The 20,049-nt window shown below is 38.0% G+C and overlaps 1 protein-coding gene across 3 annotated transcripts in view; it reads left to right on the top strand.

Annotated features, from left to right (window-relative positions):
* Nucleotides 1-20,049, top strand: part of DOPEY1 (dopey family member 1) — a 92,341-nt gene that overhangs the window by 56,072 nt on the left and 16,220 nt on the right. For all 3 annotated transcript variants that reach the window (XM_010861733.1, XM_010861734.1, XM_010861735.1), the window contains 9 exons: nt 144-244; nt 1,960-2,219; nt 3,805-5,794; nt 6,626-6,737; nt 6,847-7,029; nt 8,908-9,033; nt 15,878-16,012; nt 17,953-18,008; nt 19,118-19,222. In XM_010861733.1, the coding sequence (XP_010860035.1) occupies nt 144-244; nt 1,960-2,219; nt 3,805-5,794; nt 6,626-6,737; nt 6,847-7,029; nt 8,908-9,033; nt 15,878-16,012; nt 17,953-18,008; nt 19,118-19,222 (3,068 nt within the window). The remainder of the gene's footprint in view (nt 1-143; nt 245-1,959; nt 2,220-3,804; nt 5,795-6,625; nt 6,738-6,846; nt 7,030-8,907; nt 9,034-15,877; nt 16,013-17,952; nt 18,009-19,117; nt 19,223-20,049) is intronic.

Consider the following 20,049-nt stretch of genomic DNA (forward strand, 5'->3'; position numbering starts at 1 on the left):
AATACAGCTTATTTCAGCATGTACTAGAGTACTGTGAACGCTGAACATAATACTGTCTTAAATAGCAACTTTTTTTTTTTTTTTACTAAAAATCACTCAATATATTCATGGATAATAAAATCATCTCCCATATTTGTCCTCAGAAAATAAGGATGGAAGCACATGCAAAGTTTGCAGTTCTTTGGCATCTGACAAGGGACCTCCATATAAATAAGTCCTCATCTTTTGCACGGTCTTTTGACAGGTTGGTTACATTTTATATTCAGGTGTTTTTGAGGGGACGTGAAGTAGAAAAAGAGTAACTTTTATTGCTTTGCCAGGCAAAAGGGGCCACAGTGGGCTAATGCCCTCAAGATTGTGTGACCCTTATATTCAGGTTTTATAGTAAGATATCTTAATGTTTCTGTTCTCAAATCCCCTGGCTAATTTGGCAGGAGTAGGAGAGAGCAATTTGCAGATTTTATAAAGAAATTTATAAATTATTTTTTTAGTCTAAGCTGTATTAAAAGGCATGGCATTTTCATTTATCTAACCGATTTTCCCTCTGTATTTCTGGAGCAGCCAGTGCCCCTTCGTTTCATCGGGTGACCTCATCAAGTTCCTCCTATATGCCAGACACCATTCTAAATGTCAGGGATGTAGAAACAGGTGCAGCCTTCTTGAGTCTACATTCAGTGAAATTTCATATAAACAGTAGAAGGTATAAGTGTTTCTCTAACAATTATTCCCAATCTTGCCTGAACCAGACTTAGAATCTAGAACTAAAATATTGACACTTCTGTGGATCACTTCTGTAGATTCAAAAAATCTACAGTTAGCTGCCTGAGAGTGGTTTTGCTGTTTGGACTACATAGATGCCTCAGATACCAGAAATAAGATTTGCAGTAACTTCCAAGGAGATGCCATTTATAGGTAGATTTACATACATCAACATCAGATAGCAGGCTCACCAGCAAGTCTCATCAAGGTGGCCCCAAATCTAACTGTGCTTGAAGCCCCATTTAGCATCAGATAGCTGGATGTTACCTCAGCTGGTATAAAGCAGCATCACCATTCTCTAATGGTCTGCTACCGAACCCCTCTAGTAAACTGGGCCCTGGGACTGGGTACTTCACAAGTACCACCTCTAATTCAGTAACCACCTGTTCTCATCATGACAGTGAAGTTAAGTGATTTGCCCAAGATCATCATACATGAGATAAAGCAGATGGCCCAGATTTATCTTTGGTTTTCTGATCCCAAACCATACCTCCACACCTTTCACAAAAGGTCTTTCCTTGAATTAAGCACATGGCTTCAACTAATAAAGAGAATGAGAGCAAAGGAGCACAGAGCAACATGGAAATAGTGTTGACTTGTAGAGGGGCTAGATTTAGTGATACAAACAGTAATATGCCGCTGAAACAGACTAATTCTCAAGTTTTTTCTTCTGTTTTTTACAGTATTTATCTTATAGAAATAATGTATGCTTGTGAAATTTCAAAAAATACAAGTGTATGAGAAAAGAGAGAGGACTATTTTCTCCTTTCTCGTATCTTTTTGGTTTCCCTTGTGGCTCAGATGGTAAAAGCATCTGCCTGCAATGCAGGAGACCTGGGTTCGATCCCTGGGTTGGGAAGATCCCCTGGAGAAGGAAATGGCAACCCACTCCAGTACTCTTGCCTGGAAAATCCCATGGACAGAGGACCCTGGTAGGCTACAGTCCATGGGATCACAAAGAGTCGGACATGACTGAGTGACTTCACTTTCTTTTTCTTTCTTTCATTGTATCTACTGAGACTGGGGATTAAGGTTATTAAAACTCTGTAGTCAAAAGTTATTCTTAAATATAATTACTTTAAAATAGTTAATTCAATGTAAGAAATACAACTTAGAGTAATGTTAATTTTTTAAAAATTAGAGTATTAAAACTAAAGTAGGTATTCTGTTCTTTGTTTTAATTATTGGTGTTTATTGTAGGTCACTGTTCATCATGCTAGATAGCCTTAACAGTCTCGATGGTTCCACCAGCTCTGTGGGACAAGCCTGGCTGAACCAAGTTCTGCAAAGACATGATATCGCAAGAGTTTTGGAACCACTGCTATTGCTCTTACTGCATCCCAAAACTCAGAGGGTTTCAGTGCAGCGAGTGCAAGCAGAACGTTACTGGAATAAGGCTCCCTGTTTTCCTGGAGAAGAGAGTGACAAGCATTTCATGCAGAACTTTTCCTGCAATAATGGTGAATATCACATGGAAGTAGAACAACTTTATTTAGAATTAAATTAATAAATAAAGAGAGAGGCGAACACACAACAGTGATTGTCAAGAGAACCAAACATGAGAATTTCTCCATGGGCCGATTTTTCCCCTCTGCATGCAATAGTGCTGCTTGCGTGTGTCAGTTTGTACCTCATCACTGACCATCTTAGAGGACTTGGATCTCTGTTATCAGCTGACTGTTTCAGGGGAGGCATTAGCATAGCTCTGGTGAGAAACATTCTTCAGTATTAGCAAATAACCTGTAGACTTTATAGTCCTGGTCCTGCAGTGTTCTATAGATACTCCACTGGGAATCTATAGTAAGCTTCCAGTGCACATTTCAATTTCAGGTGTCATATCCCTCATCTGTAAGATGAGGATGATTATACCCAGCTCTCAAAACTTCATGGTGAGCGTTGGGTGTGGTCATGCTAGTGACATGCTTAGTGCAGTGACTGGCATATAAATGTTTGATAAATGTTCACTGTTATGATTAATATTTGATAAGTATTTGCTATTACTATTAATAGAATACTATTACTAATAATAGAAATGAATAGGCATTCACAGATTGTCAAATGATACCCTCTATAATACACCAGTAATGGCCCCTTAGATTATTGTACTTTACGGACAAAAGAATCAACTTCGTTTATCTCTCTTGTAAAATAATCCTGTAAGGTCAGGAATGAAAAGGTCATGTTACTGATGAGGCTGGGGCTTTCTCAGTCTCACAGCTGGTAGGTGGTGAAGTTAGAACAGAACTGTGCTCCTGCTTCATCTTGAGTGTGTTTCTACAGAGCCATGGTTCCTTTCTCTAGCTTCCTTTCCACAGCTTCCCCTGAATCCTCTTAAGAATGCTCTGCTCTGCTTACCGCCAGCACTTCTTTGCATTAACACTTTGCCTATAGTACTTCCTGCCTGTCTGCTGAATTCTCACCTCTCTGAGATCATTCTCAGACCTCATCTGTGGTGTCATGATGCTTTCCCTGAATTTGAAGCTTCTGATTTTGCACTTCTTACATGGAACTAAGCCTTCACCCTCTCTGAAGAAATGCTCCCCTAAAGGCACAGAAATGGGTATTTGTGAGATCCCCTACTCGTTTTAAAACTTCTCAGAGTAAAGAGTGATGTTTTTTCCTTTTCTCACGCTCTTCTCCTCATTTAGGGCCTTACTTAAACTAGATAATTTATAAATGCTTGTTGAAGTTTGTTAAAATCAAGGAGATTATGTATTTATATATTAACTGTATACTGAACTATTTTAAAAGAATGTCGTATTTGGGGATAAGGGCAACGTTTTATATTTTATCTCTGTTAAATGTGCTGTTTTGTTTAATTCAGTTGAGTAATAGCCCTTCTAATGTTGAGTTGTCTTTATTAAATTCTAATTAATAGTCATCTACATAATTTTCTACCTTAAAAGGTCTAACACATTAATAAACGTTTTAATAGAAAGATATAAGTAAGTAATGAAAGTAATGATTAAAAAATCTTGTTTGGTTTACATTTCAATTATTTTAATGTATTTTGTATTGTTTTTCTTTACTCTCTTTCTTTGCCAGTAAGCCAAGTACAACTCATGGCATCAAAAGGAAATGGTGAAAAGACACTTACCATGGACGAAATGGAGAACTTCAGCCTTACTGTTAATCCATTAAGTGACAGACTGTCCCTCCTAAGTACCAGCAGTGAGACAATCCCTATGGTTGTGTCTGATTTCGATCTGCCAGACCAACAGATAGAAATACTTCAGAGGTCTGACTCGGGATGTTCTCAGTCCTCTGCTGGGGACAACTTGAGTTATGAAGCCGATCCTGAGAGCATGACAGCACAAGACGATTCCCAAGCGCCAAGCGCAGGCTCCCCAGATGATGATGTTCAGCAGGTGGTCTTTGACCTGATATGTAAAGTTGTCAGTGGCCTCGAAGCGGAATCTGCATCAGTGACATCTCAGTCAGAAATTGAAGGGCTGCCCCCGAAGGACAGTGATGTGGATCCAGGCGAGGAGGTGACTAGCAACGAAGATCAGCCTGCTCAGCAGAGCCAGAGTGCTTTGCTGAATAATGACAGTTCTCAGTTTCTGTCTGTGTCTGCAGAGGGAAGCTGTGAGTGTATGCCAAATGGAATTTCCAGAAACAGCTCCTCACCTTGTATTTCAGGAACCACACAGACTTTCCATGACTCTTCTGTTGCTTCTACAGAAACCAGATGTCGACAGAGAAGTCACAGTAGCATTCAGTTCAGCTTTAAAGAAAAATTATCAGAAAAAGTCTCCGAGAAAGAAACAATTGTTAAGGAGTCAGGTAAACAACCAGGAGCAAAACCTAAAGTAAAACTTGCCAGAAAAAAGGATGATGACAAGAAGAAAGCTTCAAATGAAAAACCCAAGCAGACCAGTGTTTTCTTCAGCGACGGTCTGGATTTAGAGAACTGGTACAGCTGTGGCGAGGGAGAAATTTCTGAAATTGAGAGTGACATGGGTTCTCCAGGATCACGAAAATCTCCCAATTTCAACATCCATCCTCTCTACCAACATGTGCTTTTGTATCTCCAGTTGTACGATTCATCCAGGACTCTGTATGCTTTTTCTGCCATCAAGGCCATCTTGAAAACTAACCCTATTGCTTTTGTAAATGCCATTTCAACCACTAGTGTAAATAACGCATATACGCCTCAGTTGTCTCTGCTTCAGAATCTTTTGGCCAGACACCGGATTTCTGTTATGGGAAAAGATTTTTATAGTCACATTCCAGTGGACTCAAATCATAACTTCCGGAGTTCTATGTACATAGAAATCCTTATTTCTCTGTGTTTGTATTATATGCGTAGCCATTACCCAACTCATGTCAAGGTTACAGCACAAGATTTAATAGGCAATCGAAACATGCAGATGATGAGCATCGAAATTTTGACACTCCTCTTCACCGAGCTGGCAAAAGTCATAGAAAGCTCAGCAAAAGGTTTCCCTAGTTTTATCTCTGATATGTTATCTAAGTGCAAAGTTCAGAAAGTGATTCTTCACTGTTTGCTGTCATCTATCTTTAGTGCACAGAAATGGCACAGTGAAAAGATGGCAGGTAAGAACATGATTGCCGTGGAAGAAGGTTTCTCAGAGGACAGCCTGATCAATTTCTCCGAAGATGAATTTGACAGTGGCAGCACACTCCAGTCACAACTTCTCAAAGTGCTTCAGAGGCTCATTGTTCTCGAACACAGGGTAATGACTATCCCTGAAGAGAATGAAACAGGTTTTGATTTTGTGGTGTCTGATCTGGAGCACATCAATCCCCATCAGCCCATGACTTCTCTTCAGTATTTGCACGCCCAGCCGATCACATCTCAAGGCATGTTCCTCTGTGCGGTGATACGAGCTTTGCATCAACACTGTGCCTGTAAGATGCACCCACAGTGGATTGGTTTAATCACATCTACTCTGCCTTACATGGGAAAAGTTCTCCAGAGAGTGGTTGTCTCTGTGACACTACAGCTTTGCAGAAATTTAGATAATTTAATTCAACAGTACAAATATGAAACAGGATTATCTGATAGTAGGTAATAATTGATTTTTAATTTTGTCATTATTGGCATTTTTTACATGTATGACCACTTCATCATCTAGAAAGTCAGTTGCAATTTGGGTAAATAAATTAGAGGTTATTGTTAGGTTACACGTAGTATGTTGTTTTCATAAAGAAGAAAACTGAGGAATCGTATCCATAAGAGAATCAAGAATGGAAAACAGAAGGAGTAGATTAACAGGACTTTTTTCCTCCATAGAGCTGAAATTAATTTTGATGCTCTTCTTGACTGAGCTGGCAAAAGTAGCAGAAAGCTTTGCAAAGGGTTTCCTTGGTTTATATGACATGTTGATCTAAGTGCAAGTTAATGTCACACTAAAATTAATTTACAATTATGAATAATTCTTTTCCCATCTGATTTTATTTCTTGTTTTGAATTTTCATTGTCTGGTGTCAAATTTTATATGTATCCCCAGGCCATATTCAAAATTAATCTGTCAAAATTTATCCAGGTGTTTAATAGACTAGTGTCTGGTTTATCTCCTGTGTGAGTTCAGGTACTGGATATAAGAAAACTGGCTGTATCCTTTAATACTGATATGCCTGCCATTACATAGTTGCCAGAGATTTGCTGGCTGTATTTATTTATTTTGTTTAGAATTTGTTATCCCCAAAGAACTTTAGTACATTTAATGTGTCACACTTATTTTATTAGATGAGGATATAAAAGCTCCTAATTTATTTATTTATATAATATTTATTGAGCCCTTACTGTGTGCTTAGCGCATGCTGGACATTTATTATTGATGAAACACAAACGTCTTGTTCACAGACCTTGTGTTCACATGAATACATTTTCTTCCAGGCCCCTGTGGATGGCATCAATTATCCCACCAGATATGATTCTTACCCTTTTGGAAGGGGTCACGGCCATTATCCACTACTGTTTGTTGGATCCTACTACACAGTATCACCAGGTGAGACTGCACGAATATTTGACTGGTTTTTAAAGACTGTGAGGCCTAATAAGTCCCCATTTGTAAACCTCAGTAAATAACATGTTTCTTTTTCCCCTGACTTTGATAGCTTTTGGTCAGTGTAGATCACAAACACCTGTGTGAAGCCCGCAGTGGGATCCTCTCGATCCTTCACATGATCATGTCCTCAGTGACACTGCTTTGGAGCGTGCTGCATCAGGCTGATTCCTCGGAAAAAACGACCATCGCTGCATCTGCCTCTGTTACCACTATCAACCTTGGAGCCACAAAGGTTAGATAAGTCACTCTTCACCCTTGGAGCTCAAGAGTCTGTTTGACAACTCTGCTAGAGATTATGTTCCAAATTTGTGAATAATTTGAGTAGTATTTATGATACTCTGTGGATTGTGGAATTAGTTACCAAGTAATTTTAAGTATTTTCTTGAAACGACATTTAAAAAATCACACTTTTTAAGCATATATAATGCATTGTTTTTTTTTAGTAAATTTGAAGGGCTATAGTACTCTCACCACAATCTAATGTTTCAACATAGCCGTCACCACAAAAAGATTCTTCATGCCCATCTTCAGGCACTTGGTTCCCATCCCTAACCACCATCAACCCTTAATCTGTTTTCTCTGTATATCGATTTGCTTTTTCAGGCCAATTCCTATAAAAAAGAAATTATATATTATTTGATCTTTTGTGTCTAACTTCTTTCATGTGACATAATATTTTTGAGATTCAGTCACACATGTTATAACTTTATTCCTTTTTTAGAACATTTCAAGCTGACATTTTAATATGCAAATCTCTCCTGGAAGATAGTTTAGCAATATGTACAGAGATCTTTAAGTTACATAGTTTTTGACCTAGTAATCTTCTTTAGTAATGAATTCTAAAGTAATCAAAATTATGTAAATATGTATAATATTTATTATAGCCTTATTTATAATAAATATTATGGGCTTCCCTCATAGCTCAGTCAGTAAAGAATCCACATGCAATGCAGGAGACCCAAGTTCGATTCCTGGGTTGGAAAGATCTCCTGGAGAAGGAAATGGCAACCCACTCCAGTATTCTTGCCTGGAGAATCCCATGGATAGAGAAGCCTGGCAGACTACACTCCATGGGGTCACAAGAGTCAGACATGACTTAGCGACTAAGCTACCACCACCACAGTCTTATTTAATGGCAAGAAAAAAGAGATCCTGAACAATAAGGGAATGATTAAGTAAATTATTTACTCAGTGTTACATTATGTCGCCACTAATAATCATGGTTTTGAAGAATTCTTAGTCGATGTAAAGTGCTTAAAAGTTTAGTAAAACAGGAATTTTACATAATTGAACAAATATTGTATTTCTAATTATGTTAAAAAACAATCTGCAGAAGAAGGAATAAAGAAAATTCATGAGCTAATACTGATTATCTCAGGATGATGAAGTTAATGGTTGATTCAAAAATTTTTTTTCTTCTTATACTTTCAGATATTTCTCGAAGTTTCTTCTTTATATTTAGAGGGAAATTATGTGATTGTTTAAAAGCATGTTTGCTATGGCCAGTCATCAAATTGATATCCCTCAATTACCTAATCTTACTCCAGATCTGACTTCCTAGACTTGGGAGTCATGGGAGCATTCCTGGCACTGTGGAGGAAGGCTGGAAATCAATAGAAAATTTAAATAAAATGATGTTTTATTTTAATATTTGGATTAAACTGTTACAGGTTATTTGTTTTCCTTTTGAATTAAAATGACTATAGTTGCATCTCTTAACATTATTAAACTTTCCTCCACCATTATTTACCACAGATACCATTATCTACCACTCCAGTATTCTTGGGCTTCCCTGGTAGCTCAGCTGGTAAAGAATCCACCTGCAATGCGGGAGACCTGGGTTTGATCCCTGGGTTGGGAAGATCCCCTGGAGAAGGGAACGGCTAACCACTCCAGTATTCTGGCCTGGAGAATTGCATGGACTGTATAGTCCATGGGGTGGCAAAGAGTCGGACACGACTAAGCAACTTTCACTTCACTTCACTATCACGATTTAGGTGGTAAAACAAACAAGTTCTATATATTCTTCCAAGAAAAACTAAAAGTGCAGTCCAGTTATTAATGCTTTCATAAATTTTAATGCACTTGTAATTTGCTCAAATTTTTTTAGAACTTGAGGCAGCAAATCCTAGAATTATTGGGGCCTATTTCAATGAATCATGGTGTTCACTTTATGGCTGCCATTGCCTTTGTATGGAATGAGAGAAGACAGAACAAAGCCCCCACCAGGACCAAGGTATGTGTTTATCTTTTCACTTGGTAAGCATATGGTGAATACATGCTGAGTTTCAGTTTTCCATTAGTTGCAATGGGATTAGGGGCTGGGATGGGGTGGATCGCTGAAAAGTAAGTTTGTCTTCCAGTTTAGATAATAATATATTGCCTAAATTTCTTAAGTATAAAAGATACTTTATGTGAAAAAAGAAATTCATGTGATATTAACACTGTAGCTGTATAGAAATGGTAATCAGATACAAAGTGTTTTTTAAATGATAGTCATTTAAGGTGCATAGCAAGAGTATGGAGAGAAATTTTCATCTTGATTAGCTTTTCGTTACAATGTGACTGCTTAAATGTAATTCATATATTGTCTTTAGATTATATATGTGGAAATTTTGTTGCTTTGTGAGTTTGAAAGCTCAAAAAACTATTCTGTATTGGATATAAATACTGACTCACTAGAATACTAAGGCTGTTAAATAATTTATTCCTATAAGATATGTGATTTGTCTAGCTGAAGGTTTCTAATCTTATTTTTGTGCTAATTTCATATTACATGTATGCTGACACATTTCAAGTAATAAAAAATAAACATTCCTTTTATATGACATTTTGCATGTAAGGATTCAGTAGTAGATATTACATTGGACAGAATTGAGATCTTGGATTATTTAAAGTTAGTTAAGTACATGTGCTTTAACATGGCATATTGAACACATGCATTTTTATCTTCCCTCTTACCAAAAATGAGAGTGAAACAATTTTAAATGACAAAACCTACAATGACAAAAACTTGGGAGGGGTAACCACATAAGTGTGGCCGTAAATGTCATATGACCACAAGTGTCAAAAAGTTTTGCACGACGAAAAACATGTCTGAGTTATAACTGACTTGGATATCAATATCAGTTTTCTCTGCTCTACTGATTTGCTGCAAGCAAAGGATCAATTACTGATGTAAATCTATAGACAGTCTGGAAGTAGAAGTATCAAGTACTTCTAAAGGCAAAGAGTTAGGATGGGGCTGAAATCTGGAGGACTGATTGAAAGTTTATAGTTCCCTTTTCCCAACCCAAGCAGCCACCCACTCCTCTTACCCTACCTCATCAGGATACTGGAGTCAAATTTACTTTGTGAAGAGTACTTTGAAAAGAGACTCTTGATCCAAGGGCACAAGGTTCACAGTTCAGTTCATTTGCTCAGTCAGTCCAACTCTGTGACCCCATGGACTGCAGCATGCCAGGCTCCCATCACCAACTCCCAGAGCTTACTCAAATTCATATCCATCGAATCGGTGATGCCATCCGAACATCTCATTCTGTGTTGTCCCCTTCTCCTCCCACCTTCAACCTTTCCTAGCATCAGGGTCTTTTGTAGTGAGTCATTTCTTCACATCAGGTGGCCAAAGAATTGGAGTTTCACCTTCAATATCAGTCCTTCCAATGAATTTTCAGGACTGATTTCCTTTAGGATGGACTGGTTGGATCTCCTTGCAGTCCAAGGGACTCTCAAGAGTCTTCTGCAACACCACAGTTCAAAAGCATCAATTCTAATTGGCACTCAGCTTTCTTTATAGTCCAACTCTCACATCCATACATGACTACTGGAAAAACCATAGCTTTGACTAGATGGACCTTTGTTGGCAAAGTGATGTCTCTACTTTTTTATATTCTGTTTAGGTTGGTCATAGCTTTTCTTCCAAGGATCAAGCGTCTTTTAATTTCATGGCTGCAGTCACCATCTGCAGCGATTTTGGAGCCCCCCAAAATAAAGTCTGCCACTGTTTCCCCATCTATTTGCCGTGAAGTGATGGGACCGGATGCCATGATCTTAGTTTTCTGAATGTTGAGTTTTAAGTCAACTTTTTCAGTCTTCTCTTTCACTTTCATCAAGAGGCTCTTTAGTTCTTCTTCACTTTCTGCCATAAGGATGGTGACTTCTGAGTATTTGAGGTTGATATTTCTCCCGGCAATCTTGATTCCAGCTTGTGCTTGATCCAGCCCAGCATTTTTCATAATGTACTCTGCAAAAATTAAATGAGCCAGGTGACAATATGCAGCCGACATACTCCTTTCCCAATTTGGAACCAGTCTGTTGTTCCATGTCCAGTTCTTACTGTGGCTTCCTGACCTGCATACAGATTTCTCAGGAGGCAGGTCAGGTGGTCTGATATTCCCATGAAGAATTTTCCACAGTTTGTTGTGATTCACACAGTCAAAGGCTTTGGCATAGTCAATAAAGAAGAAATAAATATTTTTCTGGAACTCTCTTGCTTTTTTGATGATCCAGCAGATGTTGGCAATTTGATCTCTGGTTCCTCTGCCTTTTCTAAATCCAGCTTGAACGTCTGGAAATTCATGGTTCACGTACTGTTGAAGCCTGGGCTGGAGAATTTTGAGCATTACTTTACTAGCGTGTGAGATGAGTGCAATTGTGTGGTAGTTTAAACATTTTTTGGCTTTGCCTTTCTTTGGAATTGGAATGAAAACTGACCTTTTCCAGCCCTATGGCCAACTGCTGAGTTTTCCAAATTTGCTGGCATATTGAGTGCAATACTTTCACAACATCAGCTTGTAGGATTTGAAATAGCTCAACTGGAATTCCATCACCTCCACTAGCTTTGTTCATAGTGATGTTTCCTAAGGCCCACTTGACTTCACATTCCAGAATGTCTGGCTCTAAGTGAATGATCACACCAGCATGTTTATCTGCGTCATGAAGATCTTTTTTGTACAGTTCTTTTGTGTATTCTTGCCACCTCTTCTTAATGTCTTCTGCTTCTGTTAGGTCCATACCATTTCTGTCCTTTATTGAGCCCATCTTTGCATGAAATGTTCCCTTGGTATCTCTAATTTTCTTGAAGAGATCTCTAGTCTTTCCCATTCTATTGTTTTCCTCTATTTCTGTGCACTGATCACTGAGGACGGCTTTCTTCTCTCTCCTTGCTATTCGTTGGAACTCTGCATTCATATGGGTATATCTTTCCTTTTCTCCTTTGCCTTTCACTTCTCTTCTTCTCTCAGCTACTTGTAAGCCCTCGTCAGACAACCATTTTGCCTTTTTGCATTTCGTTTTCTTCAGGATGGTCTTGATCACTGCCTCCTATACAATGTCACGAACCTCCATCCATATTTCTTCAGGCCCTCTATCAGATTTAATCCCTTGAGTCTATTTGTCACTTCCACTGTATAATCGTAAGGGATTTGATTTAGGTCATACCTAATTGGTCTGGTGGTTTTCCCTACTTTCTTCAATTTAAGTCTGAATTTGGCAATAAGGAGTTCTTCTGAGCCATAGTCAGCTCCTGGTCTTGTTTTTGCTGACTGTGTAGAGCTTCTCCATCTTTGGCCGCAAATAATATAATCAATCTGATTTTGGTGTTGACCATCTGGTGATGTCCATGTGTAGAGTGTTCTCTTTTGTTGTTGGAAGAGGGTGTTTGCTGTGACCAGTGCGTTCTTTTGACAAACCTCTGTTAGCCTTTGCCCTGCTTCATTCTGTACTCCAAGGCCAAATTTGCCTGTTACTCCAGGTATTTCTTGACATCTTTTGCATTCTAGTCCCCTATGATGAAAAGGACATCATTTTGGGGTGTTAGTTCCAGAAGGTCTTGTAGATCTTCACACAACTGTTCAACTTCAGCTTCTTCAGCATTAATGCTCAGGGCATAGACTTGGATTACTATGATATTGAATGATTTGCCTTGGAAACGAAAAGAGATCATTCTGTCATTTTTGAGATTGCATCCAAGTACAAGGTTCATACAGGTAGGAATTAGACATCATGCTTCAAACAGCAGTCAGGAAAAGTCTACATTCTGAAAAATGGAATCAATCTCACCCCAGCAAGATGGCAGGAAGCCATTATGTTGTTCAGATAGGAGTTTAGGATTCCTCTCTAGGAAAATGGCCTGACCTAAGCTACTTAAATTTTTGTGTCTCCTAAAAACAACAACAACAAAAAAAAAAGGACTCCAAAACTAGGCTGCTGGCACTACACAGGAAGGGCCACCTATCCAGTAGTCTTTCACCTAAATGCTTGGCTTCCTGTCACCTTTTAATTTCTTTTTGAAAGGCAGTAGTAATACAGTTGTTAAGACCTCACACTTTGAAACCAGGTCCCTGGGGTTCAAATATTGACTTCTCCACTCACTAGCTATATAACGTCCTCAGGTTAGCATTGCTGCTTTATGGGGCTGTGAGAATCAGAACCGGAGGGAGGGAAGAAGGGTGGATGGAAAGAAGGGAGGGATGAAGGAAGGGTATGCATATATATATGGCACTTACCAGTACGTGGCACTTAATAAGGACGCTGTAAATATATTTGCGTATAGTTATTATTATTGCTGTGCTGTGCTTAGTTGTGTCCAGCTCTGCAACCCCATGGACTATAACTTGCCAGACTCCTCTGTCCATGGAATTTTGCAGGCAAGAATACTGGAGTGGGTAGCCTATCCCTTCTCCAGGGAATCTTCCTAACCCAGGAATTAAACCAGGGTCTCCTGCATTGCAGGCAAATTCTTTACCAGCTGAGTTACCTGGGAAATAGAGAGCCAAGGAATACCAGTCACATGAAGAAAGCCTCTGAAAATTAGATAAAGACCAAAACAAGTAGATAGAGAAAGTCAAAAGTAATATGCAGGTAACAGAAGAAAATGTAAAGTTCACCAGGTAAAATTATATTACATCCATGAAATAAGAGATTATAAGAAGGACTATTGCAAAAATTTTAAATTGTCTTAAATGTCAAAAATTTTTAGCAGAAGCAAAACAAAATCAGTATAAGAGAAGTGAAAGTAGATAAATATCAGATATAGAATGTAAATTTAGAGTTGTGGAAAACAGAGGAAAGGAGATTTTTAAATTAGGGAAATGATACTGGAGGTACAGTATCTTTTTGAAGAAAGAAGAAATAGAAAAAACGAGGGGAGAAAAGTAGCTAAGAAATAGTACAAGGAAATTCCCCAGAAGTAAAGGAAATGAATTTTTATAGGCACTGTGAAAAGAGATCTGTCTACATAAAGATCAGCAAGTAATGTCAGATCACCAGAGATGAAAAGGAGGTCTGATAACCTTCTAAAGAGAAAATACTGGTCATATTCAATGGATGATGATATGACTTATCATTAGCAACACTAGAACTTATGATTGGAAAGTTAGTTTCAATCTGTAGTACTTTACCCAGCCAAAGTGTCACTCAGGTGAGTTTTGACTTTGAAATGTCTCAAAAAAAATTGCAGCTGATTCACCCTTTCTCAAATACTGTAAGATGTATCTCCAGCAGAGGAGGAATAAAACAAGAAAGAAGGCAGCATGGGATCCAAGAAATAGGAGTTCCAACACAGGAAAAAAGAAAGGCTGATGGTCACAGGAGAAAAAACAAGATGATACTATACAGCAAGCCTAGAGAGTACCAAACCAGGGTAGAACAGAAAGACATCTATCAGAGATATCTCAAGAAAAAGCAGGAAGGGGAAAAGGTAGGTTAGTTATCTGATCTGATGGTTTTGAGCATGTAGTTAGAGGAGATTTACAGCTGTTGGATTCTTTGGGGATAAACTTATGATAGAGAAGGCCAAGCAAACAAAAACAGTGTGTAGACACAAATGCACTTGCATATATGCACACACTTCTATTAAATATATTGTGACAGTCAAGCAAGAGTTTTTTTGTAAAGATAGAAAAATCCAACTGAAGTCACACTGCATAAGAAAAACTATGTTTTCTTGTGTATACTATCATATTTTTAAACACATTTACATATAAAACATTGTGAATAGGCCATTGTAATACTTTTCATTGATATATATTCATTCATTTCATACATCTTCTGGTTGATATGGAATTATTCATACATCTTTTCTATTTTTCATCATGATTTTAGTGAAACTTGGGGAAACATAAAATGTGTGTAAATAATTCTTCACATCATAAACCACTCTGAAATGAATGAAAGTACGCATACGTAGTTCATCATATTCAGTGTTTCTTTATGAAGATCCTTAAAAACTATTAAAGTAAAAACAATTATATTGGGGCTTCCATGCGGTCCAGTGGCTAAGACTCCGTGCTCTCAATGCAGGGGGCCTAGGTTCGATTCCTGGTTGGGAAGCTAGGTCCCACATACCGCACCTGCGAGTTTGCATGCCACCAACTAAAGATCCTGCATGCCATAACTAAGACCTGGCACGGCCAAATAAATGGAAATAAATATTGTAATAAAACAATTATTTCTTTGAAGCAGATTATCTTATTAATGTAGACTTGTTAAGATTTTTCAGTTGGAATGAATAAATGAAGATTATTTTAAAAATTAGCACACAAAAAAACAGTTTAGGAAAAACAAAAAGTCGTGCAAGAGAAGACATGTGTACTGGTAATATACAACATAACTATAAGTAAACATATGAATACTGGGTGTATATTTAAATGAAATTATGATGTAACTATGGTGGAAGGATAGGGAGAAGAGTGTAATAGAACCAGAAGTTTGTCTTCTAAAGTAGGATGTCAGTAGATAATATGTAAAATTGAAGAAAATATTCTGAAATAGGAAAAATAACAACCATGAATATTACTCAGAAATGATAGGAAAGAGCCAAGAGTTGAGCCTGGTCACTTTGGGGCATAAGTGCAAGCACACTGCTATTTTTTCTTAAAAGATACCTTGTCCTGTTTGTCTTTTTGAAACAATATACATGTATTATATTGATAAAAAATAAAATTTACCTAAAGTCATCAAGGGACATGAAAGGGCCTTTATATTAAAAGAGGCCATAAAATATTCTCTTAATTCTGTGATTTCTCTTAAAAGATTTACCTTTACCCGTACATAAGTGAATACAATGATGTGTTCTCCAGGTTATTCCTGCAGCCAGTGAAGAACAGCTCTTACTAGTAGAACTGGTTCGGTCTATCAGTGTCATGAGAGCAGAGACTGTTATACAGACTGTGAAAGATGTCTTAAAGCAGCCCCCAGCCATAGCCAAGGACAAGGTAAGCGGAGCTACCCTTTGATTTGTTTACAGTTGTGTTTCAGAGATGACCCTGGTAGGGAAGTTATTTTTTGTACAATGCATCCTTGTAAATAGATTGCAGAGATGAGAGCATGTCTTCTCACTCTGCCCTAATAAAAACAGTTACCAGTATCTACAGTGACCCGCTGGCATGATCCTCCCTGTGGCCAGTGAAGAGCAGTTCACTGCTCGTAGCGCTCCATATGTACATCTAAGGCAGTGAGTACGTGTGGGGCCAGATTCCTAGGTGAGATTTTTCTGGTCGTGTAGAGGAAAAGCACAGAAGCCAGAGCCCAAGGTCTGTTCACTTTGGTTGTTTCCTTTTTCACAGCCTCTTGCTGCTCTCTCTTTGCAATGAGGGTCTAAGTCTGTAAGCTCCTCACATTTTGCTATAACTTTAGTTCTAGTTGATGTCATTTCTTGACCATGTACAATCTGTGCTACCAAGAAGTCAGTGACAGAGTCTTTGCACTCCCAATGCGTTGTCTCTAGTTAGGCAGACCTAAAAGTCTACAAGTTAGTAAAGTTATGAACTTGTCTACTTTTTCCGCTCCTTATTTCAGGAACACTAAGAGGTTTAATTTTCTTAAAAAATATTTACCAACTGCTAACATTAGACTTTAGGCCAAGCCAAAATAGGCCTGATTACTTCCTTGAAAGAATTATTGCACATATCTGAAAATATTGCATTATTTTTTCTATTGCCTAAAGAGTGTACTACTTGTGTACAAAAATAGCCAGTGTCCTTACTAACTTTTTAACAATTTCCTTACTGTTCTGTAATCACCACTGGGGCATTTGTGATAGGATTTTAAATTTGCTTGTGAAAGCTCAATTCATTGTATTTATTTTGAGCACCTACTTATGCCAGAGACATTGGGCTAAGTGTGAAGGATATAAAATCAAATAAGAGCAAGTTCTGTACTCCTCAACTGCCACCAACCCTGTTCTCAATATACTAAGTTCTGAATTCATCAGATATTTGATTTTTCCTCATGTGGTACAAGGGGAAATTTTCAAGGGAATAGTTGGTGTCAAAACATAACAAATCAAATTGGGTAAATGAAAGTGGACATCAGTGTTATTTTCTTGTCTATTATTGATTTTTAAGGGCGGGTGCCTTCTTTTTATTATATGTTACATTCAGCACTAACTTTAGAGAATAGATTTTAGGCTATTAGGAGTTAGTTCAGATTTGGAACCAACTATACCTACCTACTGGAGAAGGCAATGGCAACCCACTCCAGTACTCTTGCCTGGAAAATCTCATGGGCAGAGGAGCCTGGTGGGCTGCAGTCCATGGGGTCACAAAGAGTCAGACACAACTGAGCAACTTCACTTTCACTTTTCACTTTCATGCCTTGGAGAAGGAAATGGCAACCCACTCCAGTGTTCTTGCCTGGAGAATCCCAGGGACGGCGGAGCCTGGTGGGCTGCCGTCTATGGGGTCACACAGAGTCGGACACGACTAAAGCGACTTAGCAGCATACCTACCTACCTATCCTAATTTAACAGAAACTTGTGGTAAAATAGATTTAAATTCCATTTTATTTAAAAAAAAAAAAAGTCAACCTAATTCTGATAGCCTGGCCAAGCATAGGCTGATTAAAATAGTGTTGATGCTTATAGAGTCAATGGATCATTTAAAAATAATGACTGGGGTGTGCTTTGTATATGGGGGTGGGTCGGAATTGAGAATCTTTTGATTCTTTCTAAACCATTTTCAGCTTTTTTAATAGCTTTTGTGTTTTGCCTGCTACATGGAAGAGAGCTGCATGATTTGGATAACAACCTAGTGTTTGATTTTGTTTGCTTTTAATTTTTTTAATTTAAAACTGGTAAAATACAGAGTAGTTATAACTATGGAAAAGAAAAAGCAGCATTTTTCTTCACTATAAAATTGGTTTCTTTTGTTTATAGAAACATCTTTCTTTGGAAGTCTGCATGCTTCAGTTTTTCTATGCTTATATTCAAAGGTAAGATAACTGCTGTGGATCTCTCCTCACTTTATTTAGCAATGCATAAAAATTAGGAAACAAGGAAGAAAGCACCTGAATTCTTTCAAGAAGTTACTTATTTTTTTTCCTTCTAAAACTAAAAGAACTAATACTGGAAACAGAAAAACATTGTGGAAATATTAATAAAGGCAGTTGGCCTCTTAATGACCCAGTCATGTGGATCCTACAGATATAAAGACCTAAGTACACTAAAGTACACTGGACATTAAAACACTGAATTGTAAGAAAATAGACAAACAAACTACATCCTGTTCTTGAAACTATGCCAGTTTCCACTGATCCATTATTTTGATATAGGTGAGAACGCAAGGTCGTCTAATCTGTTTTGTTTTTTTTTTAATGGAATGATATGACAATATCTTCTTGTTATGGCATTCCAGTTTTGCATTTAGCTGACATCTGAATAGAATTTCGTTGATTTGAGTTTTGATAAACTTACTCAAGAACCTTAATTTTTTCCATTTTAATCATCAAACTTGGCATCAGTTTGTGATTGATGACTAACATAAAGTTAGGTTAAACTGGTTGTGATTTAGAATAGGGACTGCCTAAAATCTAAGTTTAGGTAGAAGAGTTAGGGTTAAGGTCAAGAAGAAACAAAGAGAATCTTAATTTCTCTAGAGGTGAGAGACTGATATTCAGGATAGATTGACAGCCCTCCCTTAGATGAGATAGAGACTCATATGTGAAGGAGAAACAGCTAATATAAGAGAGAAGTGGAGAGAATAGGGAAGGAAGTAGGTAACTATGATGTCAATAATTAAACAAATTTATTGAGCTGCATTTTGAGAGTCAGTATGGTTAAGAACTGGTAATTCTATGGCAAAATTTCTACTGTAATAAGTTACACTGGATATTTTAAGTATGTATGCTTGGTTTTCTTTTTACATATAATAAGAGTAGAAAATATAAAGCTTTCAGAAATGTTCTATAACAGTATCACAGTCTATCAAATTTAGAAAATTTTCAGAGAAAGTAGGAAAATATGGTAAAGACTGGGAAAATATAGGGAAAATTAAAGTTGATATTGGCTTTCTCTGTGTATAGAAACTGTGTTCATCTTGCAGAATTCCAGTGCCCAATTTAGTGGATAGCTGGGCATCACTGTTGATACTTCTGAAAGATTCCATACAACTGAGCCTTCCAGCCCCAGGGCAGTTTCTTATACTTGGGTAAGCAGTTTCACTTAAAAAATGTGATTTCAAATGTATAGTGTTCGTTGTCTCTGATTGCTGAATAACATGTTTTGGGTGATGGTGTGTCTCTACCTTCTTGGGGGGAGTGGGATTGTGGAGGCAACATTGTGTGTTTCTACATATGCAAAATGTGAACATGCTAATGTGAAACTGGTGCAGCAGTAGTGACTCATCGATGAGAAAGTGTGGGATTGAAAGGGGCAGAGGTGAGCAGGATGACTGAAGGGGAGCTTAATAGTCATCTGAGTTCAGAACCCTGAACATGAAAAGTCATTCTCTGTCATGTTGCTTCCTGATCTCTGTTAATGTGCCTGATTATTTGGTAATTCTAGTTACCCTTGACTGCAAGTGCCATGATGTCTGGACAGTATCTTTTACTCTCCATTATTCTTGGTTCATAATATGTCCCCAGGAAATATTTGCTCAATGAGTGGAGATGGTAGGAGGGGAAAGCCTTTGTGGACCAGGGAGGAGATACTGGGCAAGGTGCCTTGTCTGCTTTGGCTGTGGTGTAGGCATAGCAGTGGAACAGTGGGTGAATGAGATGGGGATGGGAGCTGGAATGGGAAAGGAATTTGCATTTTTTTTTAAGAAATTTGGTCTTGGGCAGGGGATGGGAGTGATGGCAGGTTTTGAGGAGGGATATGACCAGCAAGTTAGTAGTAGAATAGATCATAGGGGAAAGAAGATAGAACCATTTCTAATGGGAGATAGCAAGTTTGTGTGCTGTGGATTATGGGATTGAAATAACAGGACAAGAAAAGAAGGAAAGGGGGCCAAGAAAGGACATAGAAAAGAAAAAC

Source organism: Bison bison, unplaced genomic scaffold, assembly GCF_000754665.1.
Source record: "Bison bison bison isolate TAMUID 2011002044 unplaced genomic scaffold, Bison_UMD1.0 scf7180017864473, whole genome shotgun sequence".
Classification (NCBI taxonomy): Eukaryota; Metazoa; Chordata; class Mammalia; order Artiodactyla; family Bovidae; genus Bison; species Bison bison.